This window comes from Cyprinodon tularosa, unplaced genomic scaffold (assembly GCF_016077235.1).
Source record: "Cyprinodon tularosa strain WSP-4 unplaced genomic scaffold, ASM1607723v1 ctg7, whole genome shotgun sequence".
Taxonomy (NCBI): Eukaryota; Metazoa; Chordata; class Actinopteri; order Cyprinodontiformes; family Cyprinodontidae; genus Cyprinodon; species Cyprinodon tularosa.
In genome coordinates this window covers 1,185,366-1,208,837 of record NW_024039451.1, presented here as the reverse complement: position 1 = coordinate 1,208,837, position 23,472 = coordinate 1,185,366, and the positions used below count along the sequence as shown (strand labels likewise).

Below are 23,472 nucleotides of genomic sequence, written 5' to 3'. Positions count from 1 at the left end.
CTTCTTGCACAAAATCCACTGAGCCTCATGTATGTTCCCTGGTTTTAGCCATGGAGAAAACTCTTGGCTGGAGCCAATTTTTGTTACATTTACACTTGCTCATATTTTCCAGACAAAAAGTTGATGGTGCATCTCCCAAATGTCCCGGCCGCAACAACGCTTGTATTGGTTCCGCTATCGGGACGGAACCAATAATGGCAAGCCGTTATTTTTTTTAAATAAAAAAAAAAATGTCAATTTTAATGTTTTATTTAGATTACAAAAATTACTTATGATGTTTTAAAAATAAAGACTTACGAAAGACTGATTTAAGACATTTAATACCAATTAAGGCCTTAGTTTTATTTTGAAGAATTCAATGCCTTTTAAGACTTTTTAAGGACCCGTGGGAACCCTGGTTTTAATACAAAAATAAAACATTAAAAAAATAAGTAAAAGCACAACAGATTGAGAATTAGCATCGTTCATTTGATGTCATCAATAATATTTCTTCTATGCTTACAGCTTTACTTTAAGAAAGTTTCTAAATTTCTTTGGGATGGTTCTCACCTTATCATGTGGCTCTCTGACTGAGGAAAGGATATGCAAGGCCTGGGTGGAGTTGGTTTCCAAAAAGTAATCCACCAAGCTGTTCAAGAGCATGGAGCCTCGCTCTGAAAGGAAAGCAACAAGGACATTTTTAACTAGTTTCTAAGCAAAATGTTATTTGACTTTTCTTTAAAGCATCTAGTTTGATGCTGTGCCAAAATGGCCCAACCGGTGCTGAGCTGCTCGTTGATAAGGCTTCGGATCTCTTCGAGCTCTTGGAGGTCAGAGGTCTCCAAGAGCGGGAGGAGATCCCCGACGTTGGGTTGCTCCCTAGCCATGGTGGGGGTGGCAGTGTTTGAGGTGGAGGCCGCTTCTCTCTCACAGTGTCAGTCCCGGCTTGCCTGGAGGACTCCTGGGGCCCGCCCACCAATACAGTCTCCAGGCACCTCTGCCAATTCAGAATAAATATCCAGAAAGATTTAATTAATAGATTTAACACTTATCCTTCTGTCCTCCAATTTTTTCATCTCTAAAAGTACAAATACAAACAATATTATATAAAAGGCTGGACAGAAAATAGCGAACTAGCCTTTAAAAAGCTCTAAACAAGAACAAAACGCTTCTGTTTTTACAAAGTAATCAAATTAAAATTGTCTTTTCCTAACATTTCAAATCTAGAGTACAACAGTTTCTAGTCTCATTTCCGCACACAGTCAGCTAGTTGTCTTTTTCTCAAAAATTAAATCATCATTAATTTGGTATTTTCACTAATTGTGCACCGAGGTGGCTTTAAGTAGAGGTTGGAGGGTGAAACAGACCTGTTATGATGGTTCTGTTTGTATTTTTACTCATCTGTAGAAATAAAACAAAGCTCTAACTTTAATATTTAAAACCTAATGTTTTCATTTGACCAAACAATCAAGTAGGCATAAGCATCATAAATTAGCTTAGGCTACAATTTAGTTGTATATATAAATAGTTGTTCCAGACCTTTCACCTCATCTAAAAATCCTTTTTTTTATCTTAAATGCAAAAATGTTTCCATGTATTTTTACAATAAGGTATAATTATAGTTCTAATATGGTTTGTCTTTCAGGTAAAGGCACGTTTTACCGTCTCTATACTCTAGGTAAGGATTAATCGATTGCTTAATTAGTTTAATTATTACAATAATCAATCATGATCATTTCAGCTCTATGACAAATTGTTAATTATTCTGTTATTTAATTAACAGACACTTTCTTCCACTGTGGGACCCAACCTGTGACACTTTGCATTGTTCTAATTAAGGGTGAGTATCCACATGGGTGTTGCGATGCGATATGTATCGCGATACTTGGATCACAATATGATATTATCAGCATATTGCAATGTTTTTTCTGCTATCAAAATGAAATGTAGAGATAAAAAAGCAAGTGTTCATGATGTTCATCAGAAGATATTGATCATTTAGTTATTTCGGTATCCATGTTGTTTGGGGTCTCAGTCAGACTACGTCTTCCACTGTGACTGCCTCGACTACAGATACGGCGCCGCACAGCAAAACGACTCCACAGCGCCACCTGCCAGAGTGGCGGTGCAGAGGTAGCCCTTTTTCCCTTATAGTTTTAGGTAAAAATGTGCTTTAAAAAAAAAAAAAAAACAATACTAGGAACTGAAAGATCAATATTATATCGGGCAGCCAAAAATCGAGATATATCACCAAAACTATTTCTTCCCACAACCCTAGTTCTAATAATCCAGAAGCAGACAAGGAAAGGAATTCCAAATTTTTCCAGCCAACTGTCTTCTTGCCTTTGCTGCCATTAGAAAAACTGGTTTTATTTTTTATTCTGTTGTTCTTTATGGAGTCTGCATCTTCCCAGGTCATGTTCTCTGGCTTCCTTCTACAGCCCAACTACCGGACCCTGTAAATGTCCCCTAGGTATGAGAGTGTGCATGGTTGCTTGTCCTGTTTTTCCTCTGTGTCGTCCTGTGATGAACTGGCCACCGCCTTTTGCTCAGTGACTGCTGGATATAGTATGAATGATGGATGAACTTTATAATCTTATCCTAGAAGAGGAAAGGAAAGGACATCCATACCATCGGAGGTTGGACTACTGGGAACATCCAACAGATTTAGAGTGTAATCGCACAGCAAATGTAAAAGTCTTTGAAAAATCAAACCTTATTTAGAGCTCAGGTGGAAACTTGAGGGAAACTGAAACTGTAGATCTTGATAAACAACTCGGATCTTTTCTAACATCACCCAAGATTAGATATGATTGTCATTTAAAGCAAAGGAGGGATGCAAATCTCCATCTGCAGCACATTTCTAGTCTAATCCTGATGGGCAGGTCATTAATGCCGGGGCGTCTGAAGCCGGCAGCTTATTCACCAGCCTGGAACAATGAATCAGCACAAAGAGCTTTCATCAGCTCCTCAGATCTCCCTTCAAAAGTCTAACAGCAGCAAAAAAAAAAAAGAAACTTTGGTGAATCTGGAATCTAAGCAGAAATAGCTGCTTTAGGCTCAAACACAAACAGTGCAAACAAAAACACGTCTTAATCTGGTGCAAAAAAAAGTATTCATGTGATGCAAAATCCGTTTATAATGACAAGAACCACACAGCTGTTTTTGTCCAATTACAAATAAACCCAATATTGCTTCAGTTTGTTTTTAAGCCCGTGGACTACCCACAGCTCAGCTGTCCTTCTGTTATCAATCAGCTGCTGACTCATGTGGTTGGATGTGCGGGTGCAGAGAGGAGACAGCAGCGTCTTGGATACAAACATGGGGAACATTCAATGTGATCTCTAGTAGGAATGTTTAAAATCGAACAAAGGAGCTTTATGCAGCCAGTGTGCTTCCATGAAGGGACTTGAATTTATCAGTCAGCGAGAGGTTATCGGTTCCAGTCCGCTCTGCTCCTCTGGATATTCAAAACAGGGGCATCATAAAAAAGATAAATACACTCCTTTGGGAATTTGAATAAATGAATTCTGTGTAACTGCCCGACTGTTTGAAGCCTTCCTGATCACTGCAAGAACTCTTGGTGCCGTTTTTTAATGACTATAATTAAGCTAAAAGAAAATGAATTCTGCTAAGCAGAATCCTCACTGGAAATCATGTGGCAAAGTATGAAAGGTTGTATCTTTTGAATATCCGAAATTTCATGATTACGGAGACTGACTGTAAGGAGAAGGGGTGGAACGGTTCACAAAATCGGTTCGGTTCGCGGTTTCGTGGTCACGGTTTTCGGTTCGGTATATGTTGATTGTTAGCCTGACATGTTGGTTGTGTTGCTGTTAGCATAAACAAAACGTGTTGCACAATGCTTGCACACTGTAGCAATTTAATCCACAACTTTCTTTCCGCCGTCATCGTAGGTCACTTTAAATGCAAAGTGGTCCCATACTAACCTGACTCCGCCAGATGGATTTGCTCCGCATATCCATCTGGAAGCCTTCCGTAGAAGTAATTTTGGGAAGTGGCGAAAATACTGGTTAGCTGATTGGCCTATGTTGGTGATAGAAGGGCCAAATAAACCAATCAGATCAACGAAGCATATGACGTAACAGAGCGACGACGAAAACACAACCACAAGCCAGGCTACTCTTGCCGAAACCAGTCGGGAGAAGAGCATAAACATCTTTTCCTCTGAGAAAAGCCTCCAGAGCAGTGTTTTGCTCTTCTTTCAGTGAAGAAATACTCTGTAATTCCGATAAAACTTGCTCGATAGCCACGCTAACGCTAGTTTCATCGGCTGAAGCCGCCATGTTCTTTAGACTGAACTGTCGCGCTTCTCGTTGCATCACACCTCAACCCGCCTCAAAGCCAACGCTGATTGGACGTTCGTTTGGTGAACGGCTCCAAATTTTCTTCAAAGGAGAGTCTCCAGACTGATTAGCGAGAGAAATCTTGAAAGCTCGCGAAATCAGGATGGTCTCACGAGGCTAGTCCCATACAGCAGACCTATAAAGTGCTGCTGGCGCGTCTTCCAACTCCTGTTCTTTCCCACTCGCCATACCCACACAATTCTGGTTCGCTTTGGTCGCAGTACCGCCACCTTCTGCTCTGGAGTGTAAACGCTTCGCCAATGAGAAAAAGGAGCAGCACATAAACCGAATGCAACACCATGAATCGAACTGAGACAGTCGAAGCGAACGGTTCGGACGGTTTGCATAAACCGTTCCATCCTTAGTAAGGAGATGGCACGGTCTGCTCATTCGCTCTTTGTTATCTGAGAACTGAACCGCACCGAGCCCTACTGATGAACTAGTACCAGTTTAGAACGGGTCGGTTATGTCTAGCTCAGTCCCATTCAGTTGTGGGGTTACCGCGCTCGGTCTGATCTTGGCACCGTTTCAACAGGGTAGTGTAAATGGGGCTATAATCTCTTCGTTTTTCAAAAAAGGCTTGGAAACCCTGTGCTGACCAATGAGAAAGAAAAAAAAAACATTTCCACTTAACAGGCCGCAGTTTAGACCAGGAGCATTTGACTCTTCAGATCTACTCTCCTGCCACATTTCGATGCATCCCTGAACCGAATGGCTGAATTATCTCCTCTGCTTGTCATCATTTTCTGCATTGGCCTGCTAACAAATGACTTATTCGCTGTGATGGAGCAGAGATTGAACTAAACCCTTTGAGGATGGAGTCCCCCGCTAAGCTGATGTTTGATATACTCTGTCGTGTGTATTAGCGTTTTTGTAGAAGACCCCATCAATATTACTTTGTCTGATGTTAAAAACATAAGTGTGATGATAGCGTTAAGGCTAATTTATGCTTTACGCATAGCCTCTGCAACCGTCAAATCTGTCTGTGCGCGACCACGCCCCCCGCGCGCAGAGGTTCTGCAACCGTCGTCACGCAACTCAGAAAAAATCCTGACTATGTGTCGGACGGTCGCAAACCTGCGCAGACCTCAAGCGGAACTGTGCAGACAAAAAGCAGCTGCGATTGGTCCTTGGTATGCCGTTCCGGCTGTCTGTGTGGTCGACCTTCTGGATTCGGTGCCAGGGCACACCATTTTTAAAAACCGAGGAACAACTACAACGGACAACTAAGACAAAAGGTTAATCGAGGAGGTTCGGAAGTACAATCGGTCGAAGTTCTTTGGCGGAACACTGCTGTGTGTCCCTAGAAATTCCAGACCGACAGTGCAGAAGCATACTGGCAAAACTGGATAGCGACCAGACCGAAGCGACATTTGATGTGTGTGGTTGAAGAAGTCTAATCTGCCCTTTAATCTCCAATCTCCCACACTGTTTACATTTGATCACTGCTGCACTTTATGTTCATTTACTGTCTTAAAAGCTGTACTAAACGAAATTTTGTTTTGTATACACAAAATACCAAAAAATACCCAAAAAATTTGTCTATTCTAAACAAATCTGCTGATTTAGAGAATGCATTTAATTCAAAGAAACGGGTGAAACTTTGAGTTGTTCACATGAACATGTCAGTTGTTTTTGTTGTATGCATTAAAGAAATAATAAAGAATTTATGTAAAACAAAAAAAAAACAGCTGTTCTTACCTCGCTTCTGATAAAAAATATATCTGTTTGACTTAATGGCTTAACTGAAATCTTAATCTTTTGACGTCTGTTTTTTTTGTTGTCACTTTTTTCACCCAACTTCCTTTGAAAACAGGAAGCATGTTATAAATAGCAGCCCTAAAGATGTACAACCCTCAGCAAAAAAGAAAATACTCAAATCTTTTGAAAAATGTTGTTGGCTGTTCCAATACACAAACCCACCAAGAAACAGGGTAAAACAAAATACATACACACAAACAAGGTTTGACAAACTACCAAAAATCCTCAAAATATATATTGCCAATGCTAGTCATTTTCAGCATCTCTACAAACACATCTTTATCAATATAAATACAAATCCAACATTAAGTTTATAAAATGTCTAACTCTCTGCTCCCCCCCTTCCGTCTGCTTTGGTCTCTTCCGGAACCTTTAAAAGGTACTCAGGCCCCCGGGGAATCTTTTAGCCTGAACACCCTGCAGAGGAAGAGAGAGGTAAGCCACACCCATACAAGCCTTCAAACATTTTAAACAATCAATACTTATATCATCCCTTTGTTGTATTTTAACAGGACATAATCAGTTCCAGCTGAGATGCCACCGAAACCACCATTAATAAACCATTTCAATCAGTTTGTATCCGGTTCATTTCCTTCATCATGCATTTCTTTTATCATTTAACACATTTTAAGTGTTGTACCATCAAGTAATGAAGACCTTCATTGAGTCTATTCTTTTCATTTGTGAATTAGATAGCCAGATGTAATGCAAACACCCCCCCCCCCCGACAAAAATAAATAAATATTATCGTTTCTATTTATTAAAACATCTTTTATAGACAAAAATGTTATTTGGCTTTAATAGACTATGAAAAAGATAAGATTGTAATTCACACAGTGAGTGGCTGAAGATGTTGGTTGTTCCCACTGAGAAGTCCAGATAAAATGGGGAGGTTGTTAAAGGAAACACGCAGGCAGACAGAAGGACAGACATTAATATCACAGCCTCATTGAACTTTGAGCTTTTTTATTATAGAATGAGAATTCTCAGCTATTAAATAATTTGTTTCAATCAATTAAAAAGAACTACCTGAGAATCTATCAAGGTCATGAATTCAAGCATTTTCTACCAGGGATTTCATTTATTTCCCAGACGCACACTGACAGAGATCAGCTCCTTTTAAAAAGCCTTTACATTTGGGTTATTGTGCTTCTTCATGACTGGAGGTGAACTCCCATTCCTCTCGTTGATGGAGCCTACAGCTGTTTGGACGCGAGGTTTTAAACAGCAAGAACACAGAGACCCGTCTGAGCGTTTCCCCGACCTCCCAGTGTGGGATTATCCACCGAGTTCAAGTTCCCAGACTGTTCTCAGACTGTAGTTATTACCAGGTCACTGACTGTAATCGCCACTGGAAATTGTTAACTGGTACTGTAGATGTTTTTTGTAATTCCAGAACACAGGCAGAACTAATATTAGTGCGGCAGTTCAAGTTCACACTGGGAAAAAGCAAAATCTAAATAAGTCATTTTTTCTTAAAATAAGTACATTTGTTCTTGGATTAAGGAGCTAAAAGAGACATTTTGCCAATGGAACAGGACAATTAACACTTAAAATAAGAAAACACAACTGCATTTTCTAATTTCAAGTGCATATCCTCTAATTATCTTATTTTAAGACTAAAAATACTATTTTCATTGGCAAAATATCTCATTTACCTACTCAAATTAAGAGTAAATACACTTAATTTAAGACATTTTTATTCATTTCTAGATCATTTTTCCTGTGCAATATTTAACACCAGGGTAACCAGTAAGAAAAAAGCATATAAGGATGAAAAATCATGCAATATCTGGGGTATTAAGAAAATATGTCCTTGAAAGTAACTTTTTATTAAAGCATCTTTTGATCCAATTTCCACGGTCATTCTCACGTTTACATCTGCAATAATTAGACTGGTTCTGATGGGGAGGTATAAAGTTCAGCTGACCTGAAAGGATTATGGTCAGATTTACATCTTTTAGCTAAATCCGAGGTTTAAAAAGGGACGTAAATCTCAGTTTTTAAATATATCTGTCAGAATAATGACTCAAACAATGGCAGCAGAGAAAAGAAGAGATGGAAATAGTTTGGACATGTTGGGCATGGGCAGCTTTGATTAGAGGGGCAGCAGAGAGGGCCACAGTTACTTTGCAGAGATGCACAGGTGGGAAAATCTACCAAGAGGGCAGCTGACAAATCTGTTTTGTTGAAAAGTGAAAAGACGAAAAACCATTAGAACAAAACCCATATCTAGACCCAAAACATGAAGAAGAAGAAGAAGGCGTTCTGGTAAAATAACACCAAAAAATATAGCTCCAACAAATAAACCATTGTAACCCTATATAGTTGATGCTGGGTGCGGTGGCCTGGTGATGAGAAGCATAGCGTTTTGTCTTGGAGATGTCACAATGTCGTCGGTTTAAACCTCAGGCAGTCACTCTGGCTTCTTGAGTAAGGCATTTAACCCCACAATGGTCCTAATTGGCTAGCCTCGTGAGACCATCCTGATCTCGCGAGCTTTCAAGGTTTCACTCACAGATCAGTCTGGAGACTCTCCGTTAAAGGTATACTATGCAACCGGGGTTGATTTTCCAGCGAGGCTCAAGTTTGTTAGATCAAATCCACAAATGAGCTAATTTTGTTATTCTGCAAAAAGAATATCAAACACCAGAAAGAAAAAAAGGCTATATGCAAAAATGTTAATGAATGTTATAATGATCATATGACCTTTGTGTAACCAAATGCTTAACTACACAGAGATAATGTTGTTCTGCATTGTTTACTTAAAAAAAATAAAAATAATTTTCTATTCGGAAACTGGGAAGAAAATAGATAAAACATGAAAAAAAATAAATAAATGAATGAATCTTGCATGTCTCTAATGCATTCTTTTTACAAGTTTACCATAGAGTATAAACAAATTAGGGAAATACATTGCAAGAATTCACTATAGTGTGCATTTACTGCAGTATATGTTTAACTAATATTTGCTGCATTGATTCAACTCTTTGCCAGGATTCCAATTAAGAGTTCCAATTTTAGCAAAAAACTAGGGCAAAACATATATATGCTGGTTCTGGGTGAGGATCCTTTTTCAAATAGCTGGTTTGAACAAAACATGCTAATGTGTTGGTACGTCTTAGTCAAAGTAAAAACTATTATTGCATTGACACTAGGGGTGTAAATAATAACCATTTAGTATCAATGCATTGATTCAACGGCTGACAATACGATGCATCGACACGTCCGCAAGAGTATCGATTCATGTTTTGTTTTGTTTCCCTCCGGTCTATTTTAATCCATTTGCTCCTGGATGTAATTCTGACTCCCGTGCTGTGGTGGCGCTAAACCCATTTTGCCCTCCTACCTCACTTCTTTTAGCCACTACTAAACACAGATTTAGTAGTGGCTAAATTTATTTATTATACAAATGTAAACATTTGTATAATAAATAAATTTAAACAATAATTTGCATCATAGCCATAGAGATCAGTGGTCATAACTTGCAAACAGCGTGGCGCGGTGCCAGGCGAACAAAGCTGCAGGTGTGACTCAGACCATGGATCCCAAGGGGAAAAAACTAAGATAGCTGCTGAGAAAAGAGGATTCAAAGAATGGACTGAATCATTTGCTTTCATTATCAGTGCGGAAGGATTGCCTGCATTTATGCTTTGTAATGAGAGGTTGTCAAAAAATAAAAATACAAATTTGGAAAGGCATTTCCAGGGAAAGCTAAATATGCAGCCGACCACCAAGAAGGAGGGAGAGAAAAAGTGCGATTGCAGAACTGGATAAATTAGAGGAGAGCAAAGTGGATTGCATCTCCAAACTCCACTACTGCTGCTAGTTTTGTTGCAAGGATGGAAAACCGCTCACAGATATAACAGGCAGCGCTCTGATGCAGGTATGGGAACTTTCTTCCATTTTTTCCCCAAATCCTAAAAATCTAAATCACACCAAGGAACAATGGTGACGAAGGATGCAGAATTTCAGGGTTAGAGACCTCTGCTCTGATGGATGTCAGTTCCTGCTTGGTTCCTCATGACTCAATCGACTCCTCCCAACAGAAACACGTCCACCATAGAAAGATTCCTTTATTGTGTTTCTATAATTTCATCAATGCAACAAAACCTAAACCGCACGTTGAAGGGACACACGATGGGAGCGTTCACTGCTCGTCCATCACCTCTTGCTACTATGTGACATTTGCTCCCGGATAAACATTTAATGATGAATGCTTATTATATATTTAAGGCCACAGTCCTCTTTTTTATAGTGGGATAATACATAATATACATAAGACTTACATTTTTGCAGCTCCAGACAGATTTATTTTTTGTTTTTTTTGGTTCAATATGGCTCTTTGAGCAGTTTGGGTTGCCGACCCCTGACCCTAGGTGGAGTACAACTTCGCCTCTTCTGTTATTTGCTGTTTTTTCTCAAATAAAACGCACAACAATATTCCAGCTTTCATTGATTAATTTCAAATTTGAAACATTGTCTAGCCTGTAAGGGGAAAAAAAATAAAAATAATTACCAATGAATCGAATCGTGGTGTATTCTTGAGTATCAAAAATAATCTAATCGTTTGGTCCGGAAATTGATATTGAATGGAATCACCATAATCGGTCTGATTTACACCCCTAATTGACACATAGAAATGTTTAATTTCACATAGTTCTACATCCAATCAGAGGCCCTGGAGTCACCATTCAAAGAACAGAGGTAAACATGTTTGTCTCTAAATAAGCAAAGGAGCTAGAGACACACCCCGAATCACTTACATGTGTGATTTCCCTTCCACTTCACTATTAAACCCTATTGTGTCGATCTATCATTTAGGATCCAAACTCAAAAAATGAATCTTGAGCTTGCACCCTGAATGCTTCTGCAGTCATCACAACACTGTTGTCTGCATGTAGAAGTCTAGCAAAACATCTCCTCAGAAATGATGGATTTAGCATGCTGATTATTAGCTGAAGGCTTGTTTAAGATGAATCTATGCGTTAAGATCCATTAACTGAAAAAACGGTTCAGCCATTAGAGGAGCAGCGGCTGCTTGCAGACTGACCACTGGCTGCTGCTGTTTGTCGTAAACAACTCGCAGAGAACAATGGGGAGGAATGGCTTCACTTTACCCGCTTCTAAAAGCCTAAACACTTCTTTTCTGTGGCACACCGATCAGCGGGTTGACGCAATAATCATAAAAACGGCCTAAAAATATGATGCAATCTATGAAACATCAACTCTCCCCATCATCGGGTCTGTCCAGTAGGGGAAGAAAAAAAACACAAGTCAACCCCATCGCCGACAGCTAACGTTAGCTGGGAGCAGCGACCCACACTCAGAGGAACATTTATTCTTCATGTCAGTCCGGTTCGGTCCGGGTTAGAACTGGCAGGTCAGCTCAAGTTTAACACAAAATATCATCTGAGCACGAATTCGCTTAAATTAAAGAGGATTATTAACAAATAAGTGGAGCTGTTTACCTGTTAGAGTAGATTGACTCCACAGGGCGCCGCCATCTTGAACAGCTCACAGCCCATCCCACCGCAGTCCGCCTCCGCTGTCAGGCTGCGAGAAAACTAATCCCGCAACTTGGAGCGTCTCACTGACTCCACTTTTTCACCAGCCCCTCTGAAAGACAGCTCCTAAATGGCATCTTAATCGACACTCAGCTTCTATTTCCACGATTATAACTGACAGATTCTTATCTCTAGCGGTTAGCTAAAGTTTGTTTTCCCATCGCTGCTGGTGGAGGGCTGAACTGTGTGTAATGCGGTTTCGCGTGACCCACATGTAAAGAGCGCACGCGCAATTTAGCTCTTCTTTCTTTTAACCCAATTGAATTTGATTCGACAGAAATGTTTCTTACTGAAGAGGATTAGGGCCACTGAAAAAAATAAATAAAAAAAATAACTGAATTTTAAATTGCATTTCAGTTTAATATGGAAAAAAGTAAGAATTCCGAGATTAAAGTAAGAATTCTAAGAGAAAAAAATGTCAGAATTCTGAGGGAAAAAAAGTCAGCATCCTGAGATTAAAGGCAGCATTCTGAGAAATTAGTCAGAATTCTGAGATAAAAGTCAGAGTTCTGAGAAAAAATGTCAGAATTCTGAGAAAAAAGTCAGAATTCTGCGATTAATTCTGAAATTAAAGGCAGAATTATGAGAAAAAAGTCAGAATTCTGACATTTTTCCCATATTAAACTGAAATAAAATTTTGAAAAAAATTTGAAAATCAGTTAAATAATATATATTTTTCAGTGGCCATAATCCTCTTCTGTATTCTCAGGAATGGAAACTGTGTTGACGTAAATAATGTATGATAGGGGATAATTTGAGTTATAACTTATAACTTATTCTAAAATAAAACTGAATCCAAAATTATGTCAATTTCCACTAACAAATAAAACAAATAATTAGATTCTGCCACATTGGCAGATTGGGGGGAAATTATTAATCCGTTATTAATTTGACTAGAAAATTATGAGACAGATTGACACAGATTCCTGTATTTGTGTAAATTGCTGTAAAATGTGTTGTTGGGATTTATATACAGACACACTGAATAGATACTAAGGATTTAAACCAATATAAAAAACTTGGGCCAATGTCGATGCCAAATGGAAACCCCCTTTTCTTCTCCTACTGAATCACACAAATGGCAACACGTTGGAAATATACATAGGTTAACATTATCAACCCAGTTTTACATACTGGACTGATACTGACGGGTTAAAATTTGGCTAGGATTAACCTATGAGTACTAACTTCAGTTATGGTTGCAGTTGCCAGTATCTTTTTACAGGGTGTCTCTATCACCTTTTAAAAACCAAGGTACTGAAGATCTCATCCATTCCTCTTTGCAAAATTGCTCAGTTTAAGTAAAATGTGACTTATCATGTGAGAATTTATCTGTAAAAGTTTCCTTTAGACACCTGACTAGGCCTTTCTTACACAAAAATATCAGTTGATCTGAAGTATTGATGGGTTTATTTCATTATTTTCTTTCTACCCATTTCTTTTTTAATTTGAACAAGAAAATCAACACCACAGTATGATACTGCCACCAGTATGTTTCGTTATGTGTGGGACAAAGCATTAACTTCTAGCACAAATTTTGTTTTCATCATTAATATACCTCTACATGTCTTTTGTGGGATTGCACTGAATCTTGTCCTGTAAGCTGATGCTCATGTACAGTTAAGGTGAGTAGCTATACTGTCAATGTCAAGATTCAAGAATCACTCAAAAGAAATGGGGAGGGCTTTAATCTGGCTAATGTCAAAGATTGAGAGATAACTGCAGTAAATACTTAAATATAGCTATTTTAGCCAAAAAAAAGGAAACAGGCAGTCTTTAAAGAAGAGAGTTAGACACTTAAATGAGTATGGGGTAATGCAGTGTAACAAAAGAAGCCTAACTACCCCCATTTCAAATGGACCCCTTCACCTGTTCCAATTTGCATGTTTTCAAAACAGAACAAGGCATTGTTGGGCTAGTGTATAAAACCTTGAACTCAATGCTATTCCTCACATTTTGAATTGAAAAAGCTTCCTGAATGGGAAGCGAAACATCTTCAAACTTGGAAACCAAGTCCAGTGGACTGTTTTTAATTTTAAAATTTTTTTTGGAAAAAAATGTCCTAATATTGACCTCTAGAATCCACATATACATAATTTCCACTCAGGTACTTAAAGGACATATTAGGCCCACATAGCACAAACTATATCTTTTTTCAATTTTTTTAAAGAATATTTCTAAAATAAAATGACAAAAAAAAAAAAAAAAAAAGTCGAAGTAACGAAGCCTATGCTGCAAGATCTCCACCAGATGGCGCACTTGCATTCCAACTTAATTTTCTAGCATTCCAGCTTAATTTTTCTTTCAATTAAACTCTTTCTTTAATATGATGATGATGATGATGATGATGATGATGATGATGATGATGATGAAAATCAACTTCTCTTGACATTAAATAACCTGTCTTTGTGTAACCACAGCACCTGTGCAGTCACTCAGGTGTGTGCTTAGACAGCAGAGGGCCACTGAGGTCTCGTTAATCTCCCGGACTGGTTTCTGTGTGTATATATCTTTGGAGGTGCTTAAGCCACGTATATGTGGAGTCTTTAGACTCTTAAATCTTACACACAACTTTACTTTGTTAAATCCTGTAAACCAAACAAAGAGAGTTAAGGTTTCTTTTAATTAAATTCATTTTGCTGGGGTTTTTTTTTTCTGCATTTAAAAAAGTTAAAATGTATTAGCATTGTTTAAATTAGCATTTTTAAAACCAAATTTGAACGTTTTGTAACATTTTTTTTTTTTCAGGATGCATTTCCTCAGATCTTCTCCCCCCCTTCAGCTGTTTTGTATAACTGTTCCGAAGGCCGCTGTTTTTCTAAGCAAATTTCCAACTGCAGCTTGGCCTTTTCATTGGCTGAAACCACAGTCAGATTCCCCTGCGAAGTTATCTGATTGAAAATCAGGGAGGAGAGAAAAAGAGCGAACGGTGAGTCCGATGATGCTTCTTACTCTGCTTTACTTCTCCAACTTTTAAGGAACGGATTTCTTTCTCCTTATTTCCCTGCATCGCGTTTTGGATCTGACTGAATCAACAGGGAATAAAGTTCTTATTTTCATTTATTTAGGAGAGGACATTGCTCAGCTAACGGTGAGTTGATGCCACCTGTAACACTTTTCTTTTAAACTATGGATCAATTTAACAGAAAGCATCACAGAATAGATCTAACAATAAAATAACTTGTAAAATGCTTAAACCGTAGTTAAATTTTCAAGAATATTTAATTTAATATGCTTAGCTATTTATTCATACTAAATTCGAAGATAATCTATTACATCCTTTAACTTAAAACAGATGTAATATATTATTAATGTTTTTCCGTCGCAGAATCAACATGCCGCGGTCATTTCTGGTGAAAAACAAAAGGTGCGCCTCATATAACATTCATCGCACCTATGTAGAAGATCCTACCACCTCAGAAGATGCTGGTAAGACTTTATCTGAATACCTGAAAGAATTAATAATAGCTCAATAATCAAAAATAAAAGCAGATATTTTGCTCATTTAATTTGATAGGCTTTAATTAAACTGTTAAATAATAATTTAAAGAAAATGAGCTGCAATTGTTTTTATTGTTTTTATTTTATTTAAGAGAAAAATTTTTTAGTTTGCATGAATCCGAATTTTATTTCTTGTGTTTGTATCAGAGGTCCCATCCAAGGTTCAGAGCCCACAATCATTAGAGGGGCCCCTTTCTGAGGGGAGGCACCCCTCTGCAGACCATTGCTCTCCTCAGCAGGAGGATTCAGAGCCTCAGTGTCCCTTACCTGGTCATCCAGAGCCAACCAGCCCAGCAGTGCCCCCCTCACAGCCCTACTACCTTACAGGTTAGTATTAAAGCAGACAAGGTGTACATTAGACTTCAAAGCAGAGCATTAAGCATGTTCTCTCTTTTTTTAGAGCCTCACATGGCTGAGTTTCCACCTTACTACAAGCCTTCTTATGCCTGGGAGCCAGTGTCCTCCTCCTATGAGCTCCGGCAGCTGAGTTTCAGCCCCACGGTCCTGCAGCATGCCAGCAGCCTGTACGGCGGCCACATAAGCCGCAGTCCACCCCCACAGCAGCCCCTGGACTGCAGCAGGCACTACTCCCCCACCTCCAGCACCTACCACTGCATCACCTGTGATAAAGTAGGCAACAAGACAGCTTTTCTAAAAAATGCAGCGTGCATCTTTAGGTTAAAATACATCCTTTTTAAATCAAATCAAATACAGTCATGTGGAACAGTGTTGACCTGCTTAATTTTGTAGGAGTTTTTTTAAATAAAATAAAGATCACAATATTAAAATCAGAGTTTAAATTACAATTTCATCTGATTTAGAAAATAATAAATTCAAACCAATGTCATCATTTATGAAAAGTAAATCTAACCAGTTTTTTTTTTTTTTGCCAATCTTCCTACACAGTAAAATTTGAAGTATTACACTTTAAGAGTGCATTTGGTCCTACTTGGAATTAGTGTTAAATTAGAACTCTACTCCAGTCGCTGTTGTAATAACTCTAACAGAGTCCATGTAATTTTACACTGCATATTTAACACTGTGGAATTTACTGTGTAATAACTGACATCAAACATTTGGTTTAGAGGTACAGATGGTTTCACATCAACGTGGAGGACTTACAGTCGTTTCTGCTTTGCAGAATTGACCTGATTCCTGGACTTTTTGTTCAGTCTATGTAACATCATCCCAAGTGAAATTGATTCTAGACTTTGACTAGGAAAAAATAAAGCAGAATAATAATTTAAAAAAAGTAGGTTATCCAATTGAAATGATCTAAACAAGGTTTCAGTGGATTTTCCCACTATAAAGAAAATTAATATTTGAAAACCGCCTTTTTGTTGTTTTAAGGCTTTTTTTTAAAGTAAACTAAGTCACACTCCTTCTTGTTCAGGTGTTCTCGACACCTCATGGACTGGAGGTTCATGTCAGGAGGTCGCACAGTGGAATGCGGCCCTTCGGCTGCAGCATCTGCAGGAAAACCTTTGGCCACGCTGTCAGTCTGGAGCAGCACATGAACGTTCACTCTCAGGTAAACAAAAGCCCAATCTGATTCTTCTTATGACCAATGAGACATGTTGATGCCTGTTATTGCTCATTTAGTGCTCATATTTCATTCTGACTTTTATTCATACTTTTTTTTTTTTTGTCCCAGATCAGAAAAAAACTCTACTGAAACATTGAATATAAAACAGATCAATCAAATTTATGGGTATCTCCTTAAGTAAGGGGCCAACAGGCATACATCTGTTAGGAAACTGTTTATTTGTTGTTTAAACGCATTAGCCTATAATGCAAAGACCTACAGGAACCCTCAGTCATTTTAAAGAGCTTTAATGTATATTTTAACACAATATTATAGTTGTAAATTGATATTGTGTCTAAAATGGACAAAATCCAAATTTAATTGTGATCAGGAAACGTTAAAATTTCCATTAGGCAGCTCATTGAGTTCCTGAGAGGAGGCATGTTTAGACATCAATGTACTAAACCAATGAGTTTCACCAGATTAGTGTTAGCCCCGCCCACTGCATTTAGATAGATGGATTTTATTCCAGAAACCGTTGTCTATAATATAAAAAGGAACACAGCTATACAAAAGTACAATAATAATATATAATAATGTAATGAAAAAAAATATGAAAAACACAAAAGAGGATAAATTAAATAAATGAATATGGAAAGAAATAATTGTATGTATTTTCAAATGAATTTGTTTAAAAAAAATACATTTAATTCCTCATCTAATCGTTTAAATTCTACATCTAACTGTTTATGCTATATTTTATTATTTAATGATTTATTAAGTAAATGTATGGTACATTCCAATATATATTTAATTTAGTCCTTTTTGGCCCTCCGTACTGAAACACAGGGCACAGCAAGGGCAATATCTCATGTGACTGTTTATAGTTGCAATGGGAGAAAAATCTAGACCGATATTTGGTTTAGTTTGTTGTTCTTTTTAACTGTTTAGTTGAATTGGTCGGGTTAATTAAGTTGCTGTAACATTTTTCTGATTTCCAATCAAAGAGGTAAAGTTTCTTCAGCAGTGAGTCATATGCTGACAGGATTTTTAGGATGTAGAACGTAATTATTTTAGGCAAACAGAGTTAAAGACATTTAAAAAAAGACATATTCGGATTTTATTTGTAGATTATTTATATAAAACCTGCCTTATGTTGTTTCCAGATGTTCCATTATGATCAAGAAACATTTAAAGACTTAATTAACAATCTATATTGAATTTTAACATATTTTCAATTTAATAAAAAGAGCACACTTTTGCTTAGATTTTTTATTTTTTCTGATTGCTGACCTTTAACCTTTCTTTTCTAGGAAAAAAGTTTTGAGTGCAAGATGTGCGGCAAATCCTTCAAACGCTCCTCCACTCTGTCAACGCACCTGCTCATCCACTCAGACACCAGACCCTATCCCTGCCAGTACTGCGGGAAAAGGTTCCACCAGAAGTCAGACATGAAGAAGCACACGTACATCCACACAGGTATTTATCAGGATAATGGAGATCTTTCAAACTTTCAACAACCTCCATACATCGCTTTAGACTCAACCTGCTTCTAAACCCTTTGTGCCACGTCAGCCAGTTACATATCAGCTCTTTACAGACATTAAGGTGTTCATATCACATATTATCATATCATATTATTTTGAAATATTAACATTTTCTAAATACTGTTTTCCTATAGCAATAAATAGGGAAAGTTGTTAGATCATTTACAGTGCTGGGGTTCTTTGAAGGTTACCTACTTCCACTCATATTCATACCAGGATTGTTGATGAATGCTTCATCTTTTAAAATTATTTTAAATTTTAATTGTTCTACATAACATAGAAATTTAAGGTTCATAAAGTTTTGCAAAATTTATTTTCCTTCCCAACTGCAGCTAATTAACTGAGCTCCAACGGTGGAACTGTTTGCTCACTGAGAGATTTCTGCTGTTTTAATGTTTTTTTGTCAAACTTAAGCTTTTTAGATCAAACAAATCTTAAGAAAAGCAGCATAAACACAAGAATCAATCCCCAAATATGGAGTTATTTTGGTCAAGCAGGCAAAAATGAATCCAAACTAACAAGTTCTTGCATTGATTTGAGTTTGTGAGTTGACATCAGAAACAAAACAATAAACCTTTATGTTAAAATGCTAAAAGATAAAAGAAGCATAACTTACAAAGGCACAAAACCGACTTCTTTTGCTGTCGATTTTGTTTGAAATATTATTACTTCCGTGGTTTGTGGAAATGTTTATACAGTATAATCAACCAACAGTTTAGGGCATGTTTGGCTTCATGTTTGGCTTCATATTTCCTGGTTAAGAAGCAGATCATTCCAAAGTCTTTCCATTTTCTTCGCCATACAAAATTCCCTTGCTGGTTTTGTTTGGTTTGGATTATCATCCTGCTGCTTAACCCAGGCAATGGCCAGACATTCTCATTCAGGAGTCTCTAATAAAAGCAGAGGTTAAATTATGGTTACAGTAATGTATATATTCACATCATATATATATTTCATATATACACTATATTGCCAAAAGTATTTGCTCACCTGCCTTGACTCACATATGAGCTTAAGTGACATCCCGTTCCTAATCCATAGGGTTCAATATGACGTCGGTCCACCCTTTGCAGCTAGAACAGCTTCAACTCTTCTGGGAAGGCTGTCCACAAGGTTTAGGAGTGTGTTTATGGGAATTTTTGACCATTCTTCCAGAAGCGCATTTGTGAGGTCGCACACTGATGTTGGACGAGAAGGCCTGGCTCTCAGTCTCCGCTCTAATTCATCCCAAAGGTGTTCTATCGGGTTGAGGTCAGGACTCTGTGCAGGCCAGTCAAGTTCATCCACACCAGACTCTGTCATCCATGTCTTTATGGACCTTGCTTTGTGCACTGGTGCACAGTCATGTTGGAAGAGGAAGGGGCCAGCTCCAAACTGTTCCCACAAAGTTGGGAGCATGGAATTGTCCAAAATGTCTTGGTATGCTGAAGCATTCAGAGTTCCTTTCACTGGAACTAAGGGGCCAAGCCCAGCTCCTGAAAAACAACCCCACACCATAATCCCCCCTCCACCAAACTTTACACTTGGCACAATGCAGTCAGACAAGTACCGTTCTCCTGGCAACCGCCAAACCCAGACCCGTCCATCAGATTGCCAGATGGAGAAGCGCGATTCGTCACTCCAGAGAACGCGTCTCCACTGCTCTAGAGTCCAGTGGCGGCGTGCTTTACACCACCGCATCCGACGCTTTGCATTGCACTTGGTGATGTATGGCTTGGATGCAGCTGCTCGCCCATGGAAACCCATTCCATGAAGCTCTCTGCGCACTGTTCTTGAGCTACATGAAGTTTGGAGGTCTGTAGTGATTGACTCTGCAGAAAGTTGGCGACCTCTTCGCACTATGCGCGTCAGCATCCGCTGACCCCGCTCCGTCAGTTTACGTGGCCTACCACTTCGTGGCTGAGTTGCTGTCGTTCCCAAACACTTCCATTTTCTTATAATACAGCTGACAGTTGACTGTGGAATATTTAGGAGCGAGGAAATTTCACGACTGGATTTGTTGCACAGGTGGCATCCTATCACAGTTCCACGCTGGAATTCACTGAGCTCCTGAGAGCGACCCATTCTTTCACAAATGTTTGTAAAAACAGTCTGCATGCCTAGGTGCTTGAATTTATACACCTGTGGCCATGGAAGTGATTGGAACACCTGATTCCAATAATTTGGATGGGTGAGCAAATACTTTTGGCAATATAGTGTATATATATATATATTTACATCAATGTTTATCTTTAATATATGTTTTAGGCTTTTTCCTGGTTTAGTTATGTCTAATATCTTGCAATAATTTTTGGTAGGTCAGTCACTCCTTGAAACGTTGACAACTCCTCCATGTTTTCTCCTTTTTCTGAATAAGTTTTGCTCCCTTAATGAGGCTCGTTTAGCTCCTGCAAGCTTGAAAGGCCTTTTAAATTCTTTCCAGGCCACAGAAATCAAATTATCTAACCGTCAAATCTATGTGTTGCTTTTGAGATCAATTCTGTTTCAGTTATTTTAGAGGAGGGGCCAGAGCCTAGCTCTTGCTTGTGAAATTGAACTTCAACATTATATTTAATCACATTAAAATCTCCAGGTAAATAAGTGCATTAATCATTATGAAACTCCTTTGTTATTTAATTGTAATAATCTTATATGATGTCACAATTTATTCTAAAATGAATAAGAATGACAAAACATGAAAACAAAAGAAACTAGAATTTCTAGAACAATTTTCATTTGATTTACAGTTTGAGGCTTATCCAAAAACTCCCCCATCAGCCACTTTCCAGGTGCAGCATGGAGGAATTGTTTCTAGGGGTAATATCACTACTGATAAATCAGAAAATGAAGCTTAAGCAAATATCCAGTCAATTTGCTTGCCTGGTTTTCCTGCTTCGCACTGAGTTCTACAAAAGAAAGCCTGTTTAGCCGGCATTTATTGACAGCATGGGTTTGACAAATCTGAACAACGGCACGACTCTTTAGGATTGGTTACTAATAGGAACTTGAGGTAAAAACATGTGAAGTTGATTTTATCGATGGCAACTCTGATTTAGCTGCCAGTTGTAAAAATCATACAATTAGCTCTGTAATTTAATTTTCTCTTTTAATTCCACAGGTGAAAAGCCTCACAAGTGCCAAGTTTGCGGCAAGGCGTTCAGTCAGAGCTCCAACCTGATTACCCACAGCAGGAAGCACACAGGATTCAAACCATTTGGGTGCGATATTTGCTCAAAGGGCTTCCAGAGAAAGGTGGATCTGCGCAGGCACCATGAGAGTCAGCATGGCATGAAGTGAAGGCGAGCTAGAATGTTTGTACATATTAGATTTCTATAAAAACAAAAAGCTGTCTCTAAGTATCTTGCATGGTGGAAGTCTTGAAGACAAACTGAAATGTAATATATAAGAATACATCTTTAAACAGGTCAGTGTACATAGGGAAAAATGGGAAAAACTCAGGTTACATTTCTGTGATAATATTCCATTGGAATGACTCAGGTTGTCGGGAATAATAAACGATCTGAAAAAAAAAATGGTGCTGTGTCGGAAAATCTTTTCTTTTCTTTTTGAAACTGTATGCAAAGTAATCACACTTTCACAACCACACATGTCCAACTTGTTTGTTTTGTTTTTTTGTTTTTTTCGCGCCACTTTTTCATCCCAAAACAGGATGAGGAGTTATTACAGGAGTGTTAAGTCAGGTGAAAATCTGTTGCGTGACCAGAGTTATCCTGCAGTCAAATAACACACCTGGAACGCCATGCAAATCCAGGCACAGGGCCTGATGGTGGACTAGAAAGCAGCAGGAAAGGAAAGTTAGAAAAGCTCTCAGCAATCAGCACAGGGATTGCTAACTCCAGAAAAACAAAAATAAAACTTTGATTTTACCTGTGGATTGGGTTTTATTGGGATACAGGGATTAATTAGTGTGTGTGTGTGTTGGCTGGTGTGTATGTGTGGGAAAAGGGATTGATTACTTTAGTTAACTGCCACCCCACCCTTGCAGTCTGTTGGATTTACTTACTACAAACAAACGGCAACAACACCGCCTTCCTCAAACACCAAACCTGCTGGTACATTAAGCTGCTGCAAGCAAATCAGATCATCACGTATGCCTTTTAAATCTGACAACAACCGAGGCCAGCATGTCTCTAAAGCCAAGAGCAGAAATGAGTTTTGTGCGTCAACAATTTGGCTTCAGCAGGAGTAACAAAGCAAAATGATTATCAGGGTGCCACTCATAGGGCCTAAGGAGCCATATACAGCTGTTTAGAAAAACCTGAGAAGAAGTAAAAGTGTGCCTTCTGGTTGTATGATATGTTTAATTTAATTTACTGTAAGTTACTCTGAGCAGAGCCTGTTATTCTACGTGTTTGTCGCCTCCGTCTTAACCTCCTGCAAACAGGACTTCTTTTGGTTTTCTTCAATGCTCTCCTGGTCAGTTTAGGTGGACATTCATCTCTTAGTAGGTTTCCATTGTTGCTATATTTTTCCAGTTTTCCCAGATGACGACTTGGATAGTTCAATTTAACCCAGTTTATTTATACAGCACCAATTTGCAACACATGTCATCTCGAGACACTTTACGACACAGGTGTCAAAGTCGTTCCAGAAAGGGCCGTGTGGCTGCTGGTTTTCTTTCCACCCAAGCAGTACTGTAGCTCACCAGACTCCATTCATCTCATCAAGGTGAGTCTACTCTGGGATGAATGGAGTCTGGTGTACTACTGCTTGGGTGGAAAGAAAACCAGCAGCCACACGGCCCTTTCTGGAACGACTTTGACATCCCTGCTTTACGGAGACAATGCAACCAGATCATACAGTCAGACTGGTTCAAATTTTCTCTCAAGGAAAACTATTTTATTGCATCGAGCCATTGACCTGCAAGACATGCTCCTCCTGGATGACCTTGCAGAGATGATTTTTTACTTGCATTTTGCTGTTGACTCTTCAGCAATCCCTCACATCGAGCATGCATGCAGCAACAGTGGAGAAGAAAGAAATCACTTTTAACAGGGAGAAATCTCCAGCAGAACCAGACTCAGTGTTAGCGGGCATCTGCTGAGGGTTGCCTGTCTGGGTTTTGAGGAGACAGAAGCAGACATACAGGAAGAAGCAGAGATACAAAAGGTAACTGTCAATCAGCTCTACAGCCGACCCCATCCGGGAAAGACACAGTTAAGCAGATGAGCTCCGAGTCAGCTCCTCTGTCAGAGGATGAAAAAGAGCTTATATAGTTAGTCACA

General features: G+C 38.6%; 2 protein-coding genes and 1 long non-coding RNA gene across 3 annotated transcripts in view; 2 read left to right on the top strand and 1 right to left on the bottom strand.

The window, feature by feature from the left end:
* The window catches only part of tsc1b (TSC complex subunit 1b), a 41,839-nt gene extending 29,947 nt beyond the window's left edge, over window positions 1-11,892 (bottom strand). Inside the window, exons 1-3 of the mRNA XM_038268273.1 lie at window positions 11,579-11,892; window positions 758-976; window positions 550-653 (exon numbers count right to left, since the gene is read on the bottom strand). Coding sequence (XP_038124201.1) covers window positions 550-653; window positions 758-866 — 213 coding nt within the window. The 5' untranslated portion in view covers window positions 867-976; window positions 11,579-11,892. The remainder of the gene's footprint in view (window positions 1-549; window positions 654-757; window positions 977-11,578) is intronic.
* Window positions 6,254-6,679, top strand: LOC119772026. Its single transcript, XR_005279212.1, has 2 exons — window positions 6,254-6,542; window positions 6,620-6,679. It is a non-coding gene; the product is annotated as an uncharacterized LOC119772026 (long non-coding RNA).
* Window positions 11,893-14,593: 2,701 nt separating the features above from the next.
* gfi1b (growth factor independent 1B transcription repressor) lies at window positions 14,594-21,759 on the top strand. The gene is made up of 7 exons (XM_038268274.1): window positions 14,594-14,765; window positions 15,003-15,103; window positions 15,323-15,502; window positions 15,576-15,805; window positions 16,569-16,706; window positions 18,014-18,179; window positions 21,345-21,759. Exons 2-7 carry the CDS (start codon window positions 15,010-15,012, stop codon window positions 21,521-21,523), a joined length of 987 nt encoding a protein of 328 aa, XP_038124202.1. The 5' UTR covers window positions 14,594-14,765; window positions 15,003-15,009; the 3' UTR covers window positions 21,524-21,759.
* The last annotated feature ends 1,713 nt before the right edge of the window (window positions 21,760-23,472 follow it).